This window comes from Heteronotia binoei, chromosome 8, assembly GCF_032191835.1.
Source record: "Heteronotia binoei isolate CCM8104 ecotype False Entrance Well chromosome 8, APGP_CSIRO_Hbin_v1, whole genome shotgun sequence".
NCBI classification, from domain to species: domain Eukaryota; kingdom Metazoa; phylum Chordata; class Lepidosauria; order Squamata; family Gekkonidae; genus Heteronotia; species Heteronotia binoei.
The window spans coordinates 89,532,125-89,547,188 of record NC_083230.1 but is presented as its reverse complement, the minus strand read 5'-3'; the positions used below and the strand labels follow the sequence as shown (position 1 = coordinate 89,547,188).

General features: G+C 48.0%; 1 protein-coding gene across 2 annotated transcripts in view; it reads right to left on the bottom strand.

The window, feature by feature from the left end:
* SYN3 (synapsin III) overlaps positions 1 to 15,064 on the bottom strand; it is a 288,932-nt gene that overhangs the window by 258,590 nt on the left and 15,278 nt on the right. For both annotated transcript variants that reach the window (XM_060245551.1, XM_060245552.1), the window contains exon 2: positions 4,296 to 4,353. In XM_060245551.1, the coding sequence (XP_060101534.1) occupies positions 4,296 to 4,353 (58 nt within the window). The remainder of the gene's footprint in view (positions 1 to 4,295; positions 4,354 to 15,064) is intronic.

Sequence of the window (15,064 nt, the reverse complement as noted above, 5' to 3'; positions counted from 1 at the left end):
TCATGAGCCTCAAAAAGGATGGACATCTGGTAATTCTACCTCACCCTCAATTGCAGTTTGCAATACAATCACAAAACTATAATTGTTATTGTTTTTACACAGAAAACAGTGATTTGGCTCAAACCTCCCCTTGTTTGATAGAAGCCTGTTCTGTTCAATGAGAAGATCTGTGGTTTCCCATCCATTTTCTGCCTGCCTTTGTGATAGGGTGGCCAGATCGTCCCGCCCACCCGGGAAAGTCCCGCCCCTGCCCCCAAATTCCCGCCTCACGGGTTGGCCCAGTCAAATTCCGGGCTCGCCAAAATCCCAGGGGAGCAATGCTGGCGTGCTCGCCGGAGCCTTTGCCGCTCTTCCCAGCCAAAATCTCAGAGGCCCGTTGGGTTTGGAAGCGCGGCTCAGCTTCCTCCAAAGACCAACAGCAGGTGCCTGGGCGTGGGGGGGGGAGTGTAAAAGACTGGGGAAGGCAATGGCAAACCACCCCGTAAAAAGTCTGCCGTGAAAACGTAGTGAAAAGCAACGTCACCCCAGAGTCGGAAACGACTGGTGCTTGCACGGGGGACCTTTCCTTTCGTGATGCGGCAGGAGGGAAGAAAGGAAGAAGGAAAGAGGGAAGGGAGGAGGGAAAGGGGGAAGGAAGGAAGGAAGGGAGTCCCCGGGAGAGAGGGAGGGAGGCCGGTGCCGCTGGGCCAGGCAGGAGGGAAGAAAGGAAGAAGGAAAGAGGGAAGGGAGGAGGGAAGGGGGGAAGGAAGGAAGGAAGGGAGTCCCTGGGAGAGAGGGAGGGAGGCCGGTGCCGCTGGGCCAGGCAGGGGGCGGGGAGGCCGGAACTGTTGGGGCGCGGAACCCAGGGGCCGGGGAGGGTTTTCCGGCGAGGCTGGCGTGCTGTGGCTGCTGCACCCGGAGGCCCTGGGGGAACAGAGCCCGCAGACTGGTGAGTCTTGCAGCCCCCTCCTGCTGCTGGGGTCAGCGCGGAGGAGCTGCTGTTGCACGCCAGCTCTGGCTCCCTGAAGGCAGCCCCGCTCGCTCAATGCATGGAGCCCAGTGAAAGGAGGTGAAGCCCCCGGGCAGGCGGGAGGCCTTGGCAAGCAGAGAGGGCTCTGGAAGCCTGCAGGGAAGGACCCGCCTCTCCTTCCTGGGAGGGGTTTCAAGAGAGGCTGCGGGGCCCCCTGACAGCAATGAGGGTCCTGTGGATGGAGGGGAGGGGCTTGTGAGTTCCCTGCATCGTGCAGGGGGCTGGACTAGATGACCCTGGAGGTCCCTTCCAGCTCTAGGATTCTGTGCTTTAACTGGGCTCTCCTTCCTGGGAGGTTTTCCAACAGGGGCTGCCTGTCCCCCTGACAGCAATGAGGGTCCTGTGGATGGAGGGGAGGGGCTTGTGAGTTCCCTGCATTGTGCAGGGGGCTGGACTAGATGACCCTGGAGGTCCCTTCCAGCTCTAGGATTCTGTGCTTTAACTGGGCTCTCCTTCCTGGGAGGTTTTCCAACAGAGGCTGCCTGTCCCTCTGACAGCAATGAGGGTCCTGTGGATGGAGGGGGAGGGGCTTGTGAGTTCCCTGCATTGTGCAGGGGGCTGGACTAGATGACCCCGGAGGTCCCTTCCAACTCTAGGATTCTCTGCTTTCAGGGGCTTGGGTGGTATTACAATGACTATTTTCATGTGTGTGGGGGGGTCATCTTCCTTACCTCATTGTTTGTACTTGCAAGCAGCTTTAGGGCTCCTGCCCCCCTTTTTTGTGGCAGTATTTGTGGGTACTGAGAACTGGCACCTGTTGGTGGGAGTTCTGCCAAGTCCTGAGAGGGGAATTGGTGGAAAGTAGTGAAGCTTTCTATTTGAATACAGGCACTTCCAACAACAAGAAGCAGTGGTTTTAGGGGCTCCTTTTAGGCATCAAGCACAATTTTGTGTAGTTTGGTGGCAGGAAATGCCAGTTATAGAGGGTCACGTTCGAGCTGAGCACACTTCTTCAGATTCATTGAAATGGAGGCTAGCAGTCCATATCTATAGGAAGAGGGTGAGCGGCGGATTAGCACACAACACAGTGAAAATGTGTAAGAAACGTGAGGACCCAAGTTGGTGGCCTCAGCCTTCCCTTCGGAGGCTTGGCTATGGCAAGGGCAGAAGAGCCCTTTTTCTGGCGCCGCGCTTTCCTTTTTCCTGGGGGTCATGGAAGGGCTGCTCTGCAACATGGCCTTTACCCCAGAATGACGCCGAAGAACCCCCCCCCCACACACACACACACACCATCTTATCTGGGAGAACCGGGTTTGATTCCCCACTCCTCCACTTGCAGCTGCTGGAATGGCCTTGGGTCAGCCCTTTCAAGGACAACCCCTGCGAGAGCTCTCTTGGCCCCACTCACCTCACACGGTATCTGTTGTGGGGGAGGAAGGTAAAGAAGATTGTAGAAGATTGTAGGCCACTCTGAGATAATTATGGCTGGCCCTGCCTTCACTTTGGCATCCAAGAGTGCAAACCCTAAGTAGCTACAGCTTGGATCCAGTTTGGTGTAGTGGTTAAGTGTGCGGACTCTTAACTGGGAGAACTGGGTTTGATTCCCGGGGAATCACTTCCTGTTTCCGGCAGTGGCATTTGGAGGAAATGATGTCACAGGAAGTGATGTCACTTCCTGCTTCTGGCTGGTGGCGCGGGGGAAACAATGTCACAGGAAATGATGTCACTTCTTGTTTCCGGCGGTGGCATGACGTCACCGGAAGTGACGTCACTTCCTGTTTGCGGCGGTGCCATGCCGTCACCGGAAGTGACGTCACTTCCTGTTTGCAGCGGTGGCATGACATCACCGGAAGTGGCATCACTTCCTGTTTGCGGCGGGCACGCACTTTTCGTGCGCACACACACATTTCTTCCCCCCTCAGGGTGTCCCTGGCTGGCCTGCAGATATTATGGCCACCCTAGATGCTATTCTTGAGGCTCTGCAAGCCTTTAGGAGCTGCAATTCAGGGGGGTGTGGTGGTAGGATGGAACATGCAGGAAAGTTTTCTTCTGTGGGTAGAGTCCTGTTTTGAGTTGCTAGGATTTAATCCAATATTCACATGATACACTCTCATTTTAGAGAGGTGTTGAGGTTCATACTTGCTTGGAAGTCTTTCAGCATGAAAACAATGGTGGGAGGGGAGTTATTTCCCCATTTTTGCTGTTCTTTGTAGAGTATTCTGAGCATGTGGAGCAACAAAAATGGAAATAACTCCTCCCGCAGCACTGTATCTACACTGGAAAATGGCCTGGGGAATCTGGACCCAACTCATTACAAAACCAAACAAGTAGTTTGGCCCTTAGTGGCTGGAGAATGGCATTCTACACCTCCTCTATTATATACTTTTTAAAACTTTGTATTCCTGTGCTGCAGATTTGAATTTTGGTATAAAAAATAGGATGTATAACTATGTCCACATGTGCCCCAGCTCATTTTAACTCTTGATTCATAAGCAGTTATAAATGAATGAAGTGCACATCAAAGCAGTGGTTCTTTGATTTGGAAACATGGCACATTAAAAAAAACATAGGGCCAAGAGGAAGCTGCATATTTATAGCAAAGAACCTGATAGCCTGATTTATTTCCATGCCAAATATAGCATCAAGAATGTCAGAGAATAAATTGAGGCAATGGTTCAAAAGTTAGCAGTGAAGTGAGAAAGGACAACCCATATACTAGAGGGTAAAAACAAGCACTAGCACTAGTTCAGACCATCTGTTGCAGTCCAACGAACTTAGCAGATACACAAATTACTGATTTTTCTCTGCCTTTCCTACAAAGCAGGCTGTAGACAAGTGAGTTGCAAATTAAAACACATTAAAGGGGAAATGAGTACATACTAAAACAAACAGTTCACACATTTCAATATTTTTAGAGGGTGTCCTGAGAATTGCGTCTGTAAAAGTATCATCATGTCAAAAACCAGCACATACTTGTAATAAAACAGGTGGGAAGGGATGTTGCTGGAATTCTGCTGCAGAAGTGCTAATCATCTGGACATTTCCTTCTAACATATTCTACTATATTTGCCTCAGTAAAAACTCTCTTTTTTAATGTGTCACAACTTTCCCCTCAGAAATACAGTGTTTTCATGTATGGCAAGCGAAGTGTGAAAATCTGCAGCATGATTCAGCAGGCATCTGGAAAAACACTTTAGTCCTTAGCAAATCACAACCGAAAACCTAATTGATTCTGAAGTAAGCTAGTCTCCCAAAGCTTTCTTAATCCCAAGCTACCTCTAGCTAACTCAGGACTGAATTGTGTTGCATCACCCATTTTTGACAGACGTTTTCATTGCCCACTGACCTGTTCCACTCGGATCTCCAGTTCTCCATTCACCTTCTTTCCTTGAAAATACTTAGCCCTAAGGGAAAAGAGGAGACAACCAGAGAGAGTTAAATAGGTATAACAGATATGTTGCCTCAGTTTTTATTTGTTTCTGTTTTCTCTTTCTTGGTCCTTTTTCATTGGTTTACAAGGTGTTGTCTTAGTTTCATTTCACTGACTGTGGAGCAGATGTGGGTTTGGACTCTTAGAATTATTATTATTATTAAAAATATTCTCTCATAACTATTTGTGGAAAAGTGTGATTTGGATGGGTTATCCATATAATTTCTAGGACAAAAGGAATGAGAGCTGCTCAGAAAACAGAAGATGCTCACCCTTATTTAAGATGCAAAGTAGTGTTATTTCTGACATTTACACAGGTACTGGAAGGACTGGGAGGTAGCAAATGTCATACCCATCTTTAAAAAGGGTTCCAGAGGAGATCCGGGAAATTACAAGCCAGTCAGTCTGACTTCAATACCGGGAAAGTTGGTAGAAACCATTATCAAGGACAGAATGAGTAGGCACATTGATGAACACAAATTATTGAGGAAGACTCAGCATGGGTTCTATAAGGGAAGATCTTGCCTCACTAACCTGTTACAGTTCTTTGAGGGGGTGAACAAATATGTGGACAAAGGGGACTCAATAGATGTTGTTTACCTTGACTTCCAGAAAGCTTTTGATAAAGTTCCTCATCAAAGGCTCCTTAGTAAGCTCGAGAGTCATGAAGCAAAAGGACAAGTCCTCTTGTGGATCAAAAACTGGCTAATTAATAGGAAACAGAGAGTGAGTATAAATGGGTAATCTTTGCAGTGGAAGACGGTAAGCAGTGGGGTGCTCAGGGCTCAGTACTGGGTCCCATGCTCTTTAACTTGTTCATAAATGATTTGGAGTTGAGAGTAAACAGTGACGTGGCCAAGTTTGCAGATGACACTAAATTGTTCAGGGTGGTAAGAACCAGAGAGGATTGTGAGCACTCCAAAGGGTTCTGTTGAGGCTAGGTGAGTGGACATCAACGTGGCAGATGAGGTTCAATGTAGCCAAGTGCAAAGTAATGCACATTGGGGCCAAAAATCCCAGCTACAAATACAAGTTGATCAGGTGTGAGCTGGCAGAGACTGACCAAGAGAGAGATCATGGGGCTGTTGTAGATAACTCACTGAAAATGTCAAGATAATGTGCGATTGCAATAAAAAAGGCCAACACCATGCTGGGAATTATTAGGAAGAGAACTGAAAACAAATCAGCCAGTATCACAATGCCCCTGTATAAATCGATGGTGCGGTCTCATTTGGAATACTGTGTGCAATTCTGGTCACTGCACCTCAAAAAGGATATTATAGCATTGGAAAAAGTCCAGAAAAGGGCAATTAGAATGATTAAAGGTTTGGAACACTTTTCCTATGAAGAAAGGTTAAAACACTTGGGGCTCTTTAGCTTGGAGAAACGTTGACTGTGGGGTGACATGATAGAGGTTTACAAGATTATGCATGGGATGGAGAAAGTAGAGAAGTCCTTTTCTCCCTTTCTCACAATACAAGAACTCGTGGGCATTTAATGAAATTGCTGAGCAGTCGGGTTAGAACGGATAAAAGGAAGTACTTCTTCACCCAAAGGGTGATTAACATGTGGAATTCCCTGCCACAGGAGGTGGTGGCAGCTACAAGCATAGCCAGCTTCAAGAGGGGTTTGGATAAAAATATGGAGCAGAGGTCCATCAGTGGCTATTAGCCACAGCATATTATTGGAACTGTCTGGGGCAGTGATGCTTTGTATTCTTGGTGCTTGGGCGGCGGGGCAGGCAAAGTGGAAGGGCTTCTAGTCCCACTTGTGAACCTCCTTTCTTTTTTAGCCACTGTGTGACACAGAGTGTTGGACTGGATGGGCCACTGGCCTGATCCAAAATGACTTCTCTTATGTTCTTAAACTACTCCTGTTCATATGAAGTTGCCTGACCAATTCCAAAAACCTTGATTGGCATAACGAGTTGCCTTACCATCATCTGTCTGTATCAGTCTATTTTGCTTAGTATTGTCTAGTAGTTTGCCAACTCCAGGTTGGGAAATGCCTGGAGATTTAGGGGCTGGAGCCTGGGCAGTGCCCGGATTAAACCCTGTGGAGGCCCCTAGGCAATCAAAATCTCACCCCCTCACAAATTATCTTAGAGTTGGAGCGCCTGCCCTGCTGCCTGTGGCCCCCACTGCAGCCAGCAGGCATATTCTAAAAAGCCCCTTTGACAAAGCCACAGGGGAGGGGCAGGGAGAGGCAAATTTGGCGATGACAATAGCAGCAGCTTTACTAGGCAAATTGGGCAAAGAGTGGCTCAGTTGCTGGCTATGCATACAGGCTAGGAAGCCTGCAAGGAGGGTGGAAATAGGGGGGAAGCCAGCCTGGGCCCATAAGGGGCCCATAGGCCAGTGCCTACTTGGCCTAATTGTTAATCTGGCCCTGAGCCTGGAGAGGGCAGAAGTTGGAGAGGGAAGGGACCTCAATGAGGTATAAGGCCATAAAACCCACCCTCCAAAGCAGCCATTTTCTCCAAGGGAACTATCTCTGCCACCTGGAGATGAGTTGTAATTCCATGAGATCTCCGGGAACACCTGAATGTTGGCAACCCTACTGTCTACTTTGACTGGCAACCAGATTTTAGGCATTTCCAACCAGCAGATTCTTGAGAACTTTTAATGGGAATAACTGGGATCTTCTGTAACCAACTCTTGCTTTACTACTAAACCCATAGAAAGAGACCTTTGATTGGATAAATGGAGTTTTATTTGTGGATAAATGCAAAAATTCGCACTACTCACTCATGCAAAACAATAACCCTAGATCAACACACACACACAGAGCTAAGAGGTTGAGTTTAGATTAGGATGAAATTCACTTGATCTGGAAGTCTGAAATCCATTTGGAGGAAGGAGGACATGGTCAGCCAGCAGTTTGTGTCAAAGGCTGAGACCAAGGATACACTCTTATGGGCACCCAAGAGATGTACAAAATTGGGGAATGGAGTGCCAGTTTAAGTATGTTTTGGGGAGCCAGGGATGGGCTTGCCTGAGGTGTAATGAGTAGCTGGATTAAAACTGGGTACATGTAGGATGCTTGTATTAAGCTTCCAAGATCTGGAAAGCTGCCAAAGTTTGTGTTTCTATGTGTCAGTGGCTTGATGTTGAGTGGGGAAAGGTGCTAGACCCTCAAAATTGCTTCAAAGGAGACAGTGCACCTGTGTCAGAGTTAGAGGAGATGGGATTAGGGATTACTAGGGAAATGAGGATGGCTATCATTGTTGATTGTGTCGGTCATGAGATCTTGCGTATCTGCTTGCTCTTGGCACTTCCTTTTGGCTTGGTTTCTCCTGAGTCTGTTAGACTGCCTTGACAGTCCACTGTGAAATGCGAGACCCTGGTCTTACTGCCTTTCTGGTTGCTGGTTCAAGTCTTTGGGAAGAGCAATCTTAGCACAGGTATAGTTGGAGAGGTAACACTGCTGCCTGTGGAGGAGTGGGGGAATCAAATCCACTTCTCCCAGATTAGAGTCCTCATGCCTAACCACTATCAAACTGGCTCTCATGTTATTTTGTGCAGCTGGGTGCTACCCTAGGACCCACAGGGGCTTGAGAACCTAAGTAATTACCTCATCCTTGAACCCACAAACAAAAGCAGGAATTATAGTAAGTAGCAAGAGATGTTGCTATTTTATTGTATTTATAGTGTTACAGGATTATTTGAAGTTTTAATCGTTTGAATGATTTTAAGAATGTTGCAGCCTACTCTGAGCCCTGTTGTACAGGGGAGGGAGGGCTATAAAATGAATAAAAATAAATGTTTAAGTGTTCCCCTGCTCAGAACTTGAGTCATTCTGAGTTTCAGGCTTGCCTCTGTGTGTATACATATGCATTAGTGGATGAGTGAAACACACACTACATTTTCCACCCTTAAAGACCTATCATATCCAGAGAAGTTGCTTGGACCCTTGAAGCACTGCTAAGAAGTAACAGAATGTACTGTTCCTTGCTTATAAATCCACCTCTTGCTGATCATGTCACAGCTCCCTCCTGAGTGTTCTTGGCCTCCCCTATACATCACTCTGTTGTTTCCTTTGCTTTCTTTCCTCCAGCTTTCATCTTTAATAGCAGAGGAAAGGCACAATAAACAAGGAAGCAGGACTGATGATGGTCTTTAGGACACTTTAGGTTCCCAGCAAGGTTTCCCCAAGAACATGTCACACAGTCAATTTCTATTCTTGCCCATGGAAGCTAATGGCATCAGAATTTATTGAGTTCAGAAATTGCCCACCAAACTGTATCCCAAACTATAGTTGTTTTTAACAGCTGCATGGCAGCAGAGTTGAAAGAATTTAGGCTTTGGAATTGACTCAGATTTTGGAGAGCAAGGCTTCAGGTTGAAATCTCAGGCCCATCTAGGGTTGCCAACTGACCTAGAGGTCTGGCAATCTCCCAGAATTACAACTGTCCTCTAGACTACAGAATTCAACCCTCCTGAAGAAAATTGTTGTCTTGAACTGTGGACTCTATGACATTATAAACTGCTGAGATGGAACTCTCTGTCTGGGGCAATGATGCTCTGTATTCTTGGAATTTGGGGGGGGGGCAACAGTGGGAGGGCTTCTAGTGTCCTGGTCCCACTAGTGGACCTCCTGATGGGACCTGGTTTTTTTGGCCACCATGTGACAGTGTTAGACTGGATGGGCCATTGGCCTGATCCAACATGGCTTCTCTTATGTTCTTATGTTCTCTCCTCCCAAACCCCCCCCCCCCCAGGCTCGACCACCAGATATCCAGGAATTTTCCAACTCAGAGTTAAAAGCCTTAGGACCATGAGCAAGCTCTTCTTCTAAGATGACTATCCATGCCTACTTAACTCCTGAACATTTACAGATGGGAGACAATGGGGGTTTCTGCATGTATGACTTGTTTCTGATTTTGTTAGCAATCAATTTGCTAGCACTGGAACTGAGTTGAGTGTAGAGGTTCCACACATCTTCTGACCCTCTTCGTATATTATTAGGAAGTGGTTTTTAAAAAACCAAAAAACAAATACTTGCTTATGCAAGGGAAAAAATCCTTTCTGTGGGGGAAAGGGCAGGATCCAGGACATATCAAGAGAACAAGGCCAAAAGGCACAAAGTGAAGGCTGAGTGGCTGGAAAAAGCATTGAGAGGTCCTGTGCTTCTGAAAGTACAAGAAAACAAATGACCATGTGTCCCGCCCAGCCCGGGCAGGGACTGCGCGGAGGAGACCCCCCGGCGCCTGCCAGCCGCTCCAAGCCCCCGGCATCGCCCCAAGAGCCCCCCCCACCTCTCCAAGCTCCTGTGGAGGCCCCACCCCTCACCTCGACTGACGGGGCGAAAGCAGCCACCCGAGCGACGCCTCCCAGACGGCGAGCCCGGCTTCGAGTCCGTGAGGTCTGGCCGGGGCAAGACGCCGGAGAGCAAGAGGGAGAGCCATTCAGCTCGTCGCAGCACGAGACGCTCCCTTGCAGCACGCCGCTGAGGGCTGGGACGCCTGAGGCACGCCCAGTCAGCCCGGCCCCGACGCACCTCTCCTGGGCGTCTGGGGCTTTGAAGGGGGGAGGAGCCAGAGAGGGGCAGGTCCTGGGAGGGGGGAGGATGGGTCGGGAAGCATAAAAGGAGGGAGGGAGGAGGTCGCTGAGGAGAGCTGGCTGATGCGCAAAGAGGCTGCCTCGCGAGAGAGAGGGACAGGAGCCATAGCACAGCCAGGAGGGAACGGGGGCCTGCGGTGAAGTAACCCAGTGCCCACCCCCCTGTTTCTGAGACCTCCGGGGAACGCCCCAGACTGCCCGGGTGGGGCAACGGCGACGCCGGGGGACCGGGAGGGGCACCAAAGACCTGACACCATGGCAAAAACATTTTTTGTTGTTGTTCAGGGCAGAGAAGGGGAAAGATGCCAATTGCTGCCAGCATAAAGGAAAAGCAATGATAGCTCTTGTGGCTTCTTATAGCTATCAGGTGAATGTGTAAAAAAGAGATAAAAATACCTTTTTACTGAAGTGGGGAAAAGAGTGCAGGGTGGGGTTGTTCCATAGTCAGGGTCCAGTCAGCAGAAATGCAGGGAATATTTCACATGTGAACAAATGCAACTGAAAATTGATTGCTAGAAAAAGATTTTAGTAAAAGTGGTCCCAACAGAATGAGAAAAAGGGGAAAGTGAATAAAATATTTAAAACACCAAGAAAAAAGGGGAAAGTGAGAGGGCAAAAACTAAAGGGTCAAGAAAACATGTAGAAACCAGGTGATAAAAATAAGCAGCATGACCAAGAACTGCTGCAATGATGTCATACAGACCATCCCAATAATATGGAACTCAGTTACATTTTGTTCAGTCCATAGTTAATTTTGACTTTTAAAGAAATGTCTGGTAGGTGGCCTGCTTTTCCACATCCACCAATATCATATGGCACAATTCTGCTGTTCAAAATTATATCAGCAGGTCCTCCTCTCCCATGAGTATGAAGCTTTGGTCACTGGGGATCTTACAGTGCTTCATGGCACTACTTTTGCCTATAGAGTTGGCGTTAGGGTTGCCACGCTCCAGGTGGGGCCTGGAGATCTCCCACTTTTACAACTGATTTCCAGCTGGCAGAGATCAGCTCCCCTGGAGAAAATGGCTGCTTTGCATGGTGGACTTTATGACATTGTACCATGCTGAGGCTGCTCCCTTCCCCAAACCCTGCCCTCCCAGATTTACCCCCAAAGTCTCCAGGTATTTCCCAGCACAGACCTGGCAGCCCTAGTTGGGGGGGGGGGTGCTCATCCACTGATTTGCTGCCTCTCAGGCACCTGTTGAAAGTACTGAAAGAAAAGAAGAAAACTACTGCAAACTTTCTCCTCCTTTTCCTGCCCCATTCTCAGAATCCTTACTTCTCAACTTTTTCTGCCCCACTCTCCAAAATTCCTTACTCAGTCCTCAATGTCCACACCCCAATTTCACAAGAAGAATGGAAATACTACCAGATTCTAGAAGAAACAGGCACTGTTGCTTGGCAACCACAGTTCCTCTATCAGTTTATTTCTTTTATTGAATGTATTTTTAATGTTTCCTTTCCACCCAATCAGATCCCCCCCTAGGGTTGCCAAGTCCAATTCAAGAAATATCTGGGGACTTTGGAGGTGGAGACAGGAGACATTGGGGTGGAGCCATAAGCAAAGTTGTAACAAGCACAACTGAAATCCAAAGGGAGTTCTGGCCATCACATTTAAGGGGACCACATACCTTTTTAATGCCTTCCCTACATTAGAAATAATGAAGGATAGAGGCACCTTTTTGGGGGGCTCACAGAATTTGACCCCTTGGTCCAATCTTTTTGAAACTTGGAGAGCATTTTGAGAAAACTCATCAGAAGCTACGCTGAAAATTTGGTACCTCTACCTCAAAAAACCGCCCCTCCAGAGCCCCAGATACCCCGGGATTGATTCTCCACTATACCCTATGGCCCAGCAGACATTTCCCTCCCTCTCCCCCCCTCACCCGTTTCTGATGACCCTGAAGCTCTGGAAGGCCTCCAAACTGAAGCTCCCCTGCCCCCACCTGGGGATTGGCACCTCTGCTCATGAGTTGCTGAACTTCCAAGTTTTTCACAGTAACACAGGGCAACCAAAGGTTCAAGTTTACCTTCACACTATGCAAATGACTCTGCAAAGATTGTGCAACAAATGGAAGGTCTGGGCTCCTTTCACAGCCATGTTGTTCTACCTCCTCCCTGCCCCCCACCCCCACTCTCCTTCAGCCTTAAAGACACAGATACACCAACCAAAGAGGAAGGTACGGACTGAAGGTACAGACTGAAGCCTCCAGAGGTGGAAAGGCACATGATGGCTGTGGGGGCAGGGCTTCCCCCCACCGGCCAGCTGACTGGGGGCAGGAAGGAGCCTGGGAAAGCAGGAGAACCCCCGCTGGGACCTGGGGATTGGCAAGCCTATCCCCCCGAAGGTGGCACACACATAACATTAGAACAACTAAAAACAACATTTAAAATATAAAATAATTCAGTAAAAAAACATGTTTAAAAACAACACTAGAATCAGGGAGGAGGGACAAAACAAAACAAAAGTCTTTGTCCACTGGTGGAAGACACTGATAAAGAGAGACAGATTAATCTCCTTGGGGAGGGAATGCTAACATTTTGGTAATGTGACTGAGAAAGCCCTTTTTCTGATCACCACCCATCTAGCTTCTGATGGCATGGGCAACCAAAACGGGGCTCCTGAAGATGACTAGAGTGAGTGGGTACGCTCATATGGGAGCAAGAGGTCCTTAAGGTATGTTGGTCCAAGAATGTAAAGAGCTTTAAAGGTCAATACCAGCGCCTTAAATTGAGCCCAGAAGCCAATTGGAAGTCAGTGGTGATAGAGCAATATGGAGTGATATGCTCTCTGCAACCTACGCCAATCGACACTCATCTACAGCATTCTTCTGGGCAGTCTTAAAGGGCAGCCCTATGTAGAGTGCATTGCAGTAATCTAACCTAGATGTTAGCAGGGCAAAGACCACAGTGACAAAAATCTTTTCAGCCCAGGAAGGGCCACAGTTGACTCACCATCAGAAGCTGAGGAAAGGCACCCCTGATCACCACTGCCACTTGCTTATCCAACAGGGGGCTTGGGTCCAGGAGCATCCCCCCCCCCCCCAAGGATACAAACCTGCTCCTTTTGGGGAAGTGCAACCCCATCCAGCACAGGGAATCACCCATTTTCCAAGTCAGACCTTTTCCCCATCAGGACACCTCAGTTTTGCTGGGATTAAGTTCCAGCTTGTTAGCCCTTATCCTTTCAAAAACTGCCTCCAGACACCCGTTCACAGTTTCTGCAGCCTCCCTGAGATCAGGGCCTTTGCCAGGAGGATTTTTTCAGGAGGGGGCGCTGAGGGGCTAATTAAATTGAATTGAATTGAAGTTACATTCATTACACTAGTGTTTGGTGTTCAGGATTCTCCTTTCCCTTCACCTACCTTATCTCCGCTCTTCCACCTGCCTTAAATCCATGCTCTTCTCTGCCCCCAATATGTTTGCACCAAGGACCCCGGGAGCAGGACAAGAGGCTGCAGCAACCTCTGGTGCTCAGCTCTCCCTCTCATTTGACTCCCTGCCCTGAAAGCTCCTTCTTACCACAGTCCTGATCCAAAGTGGGCACAGGCTGTTAGACTTCCATTCCTTGACTCCCTGCCCCAGAAAAGGATGTGGGTGGACACGCGGGTGGACAAAGAGAGTGGTGGGGGCTCAGGTGTGCAGTGGCTGGAAAAGCTGGGAGCACCTCAGCACCTTCAGGGGTATGTCTGCTGCTGGGGTGGGGCTCTGCAAAATCAAAAGGGGGCAGAGCCCCAAGTGCCCTGCTGGCTACCGCCCTGCCTGAGATCTACTGGTAATGCAAGACAGAGCTGAGTGTCATCTGCATATTGGTGGCAACTCAGCCCATATTTCTGGATGTTCTCTTTCAGGAGCTTTGGAAAGATGTTGAAAAGCATGGGGAACAAGATGGAACCTTGGGGAACACCGTAGCCCATCAGCCAAGAGGAAGAGCAGCAGTTTCCCAGCACCACACTCTGAAATCAATCTTTGATGTAAGACCAGAACCACTGCAGAACAGTGCCTCCCAGTGCCTATTCTCAGAACAGACTACCTGTCTAGGCAGAACTGGAGGCTGCAAAAGAATTGGGGAGGGATGGTGGCTCAGTGGTAGAGCATCTGCTTGGTAAGCAGAAGGTCCCAGGTTCAATCCCCTGCATCTCCATCTAAAAAGGGTCCAGGCAAGTAGGCATGAAAAACCTGAGACCCTGGAGAGCCACTGCCAGTCTGAGTAGACAACACTGACTTTGATGGACCGAGGGTCTGATTCAGTATGAGGCAGCTTTATATGTTCAATCAGCTAGAAAATGAGTGGAATAGAAAGTTACAAGGCAGAATGGACATTTCCTCTGTTTAGTATTATGAGTCAGATTTTAGTCAAGGGCTGACTAGCACAGCACTGCTACTGGAGGCACCTTTTCCTTTGTACAATGACGCGGTCATTGCCTGTTTCTGTGTTGCATTTGGAAATCGGGCCACAGTGCAGTAGTAGGTTCAGTGCCATATATATCTGGTTCAGTCAGTGAGCTCAGGTTGCCAAGACTGGGGGAAACTATGGAAAATTGCATTGAAGCTAAGTGGACCAATAATCTGACTTCTTTCACTGCTAGCCTGGATGGAAATACTTTGCATGTGGTGGATAATGTCCATCTTTGGCTAAGAGAATTCTTTGTGTGGAAAAGGAAACATGTTCACATTTATCTATCCTGTTTCATTAAGGGAAGCCAAAGATAATAACATTTCCTGAAAAGGAAATGTATCAGTAAATAAACCAGTATTACAATTGATTGTTTTCTGGTCTATTGTTTGAGGGAGAGCCCTTTACGGCCTGTGCCTCTCCCACAGAACCTGTCCCATATTAACATTTCTTCCAGCCACAAAATCCCAGATGCTCTTTAAATAAGAGTTTTGCATAGCACGTGGGGCAACAATTTTAATTTGCATAGTATTCAAATTAGTGCATTGTTGGCCCGTTCACCCTTAATAAAGCCGGGTGACATGCCAGAGCGTCATGTAGGGGGTATCAGTTTGTTGCAGACCATGAAAAATATTTATTACAGATTTGTTTTCAATGGAAGCCATCAGTTGATCTTTGGGAACAGGTTAACCTGAAAGCCATACGAGCACAATAAATCAGACTACATT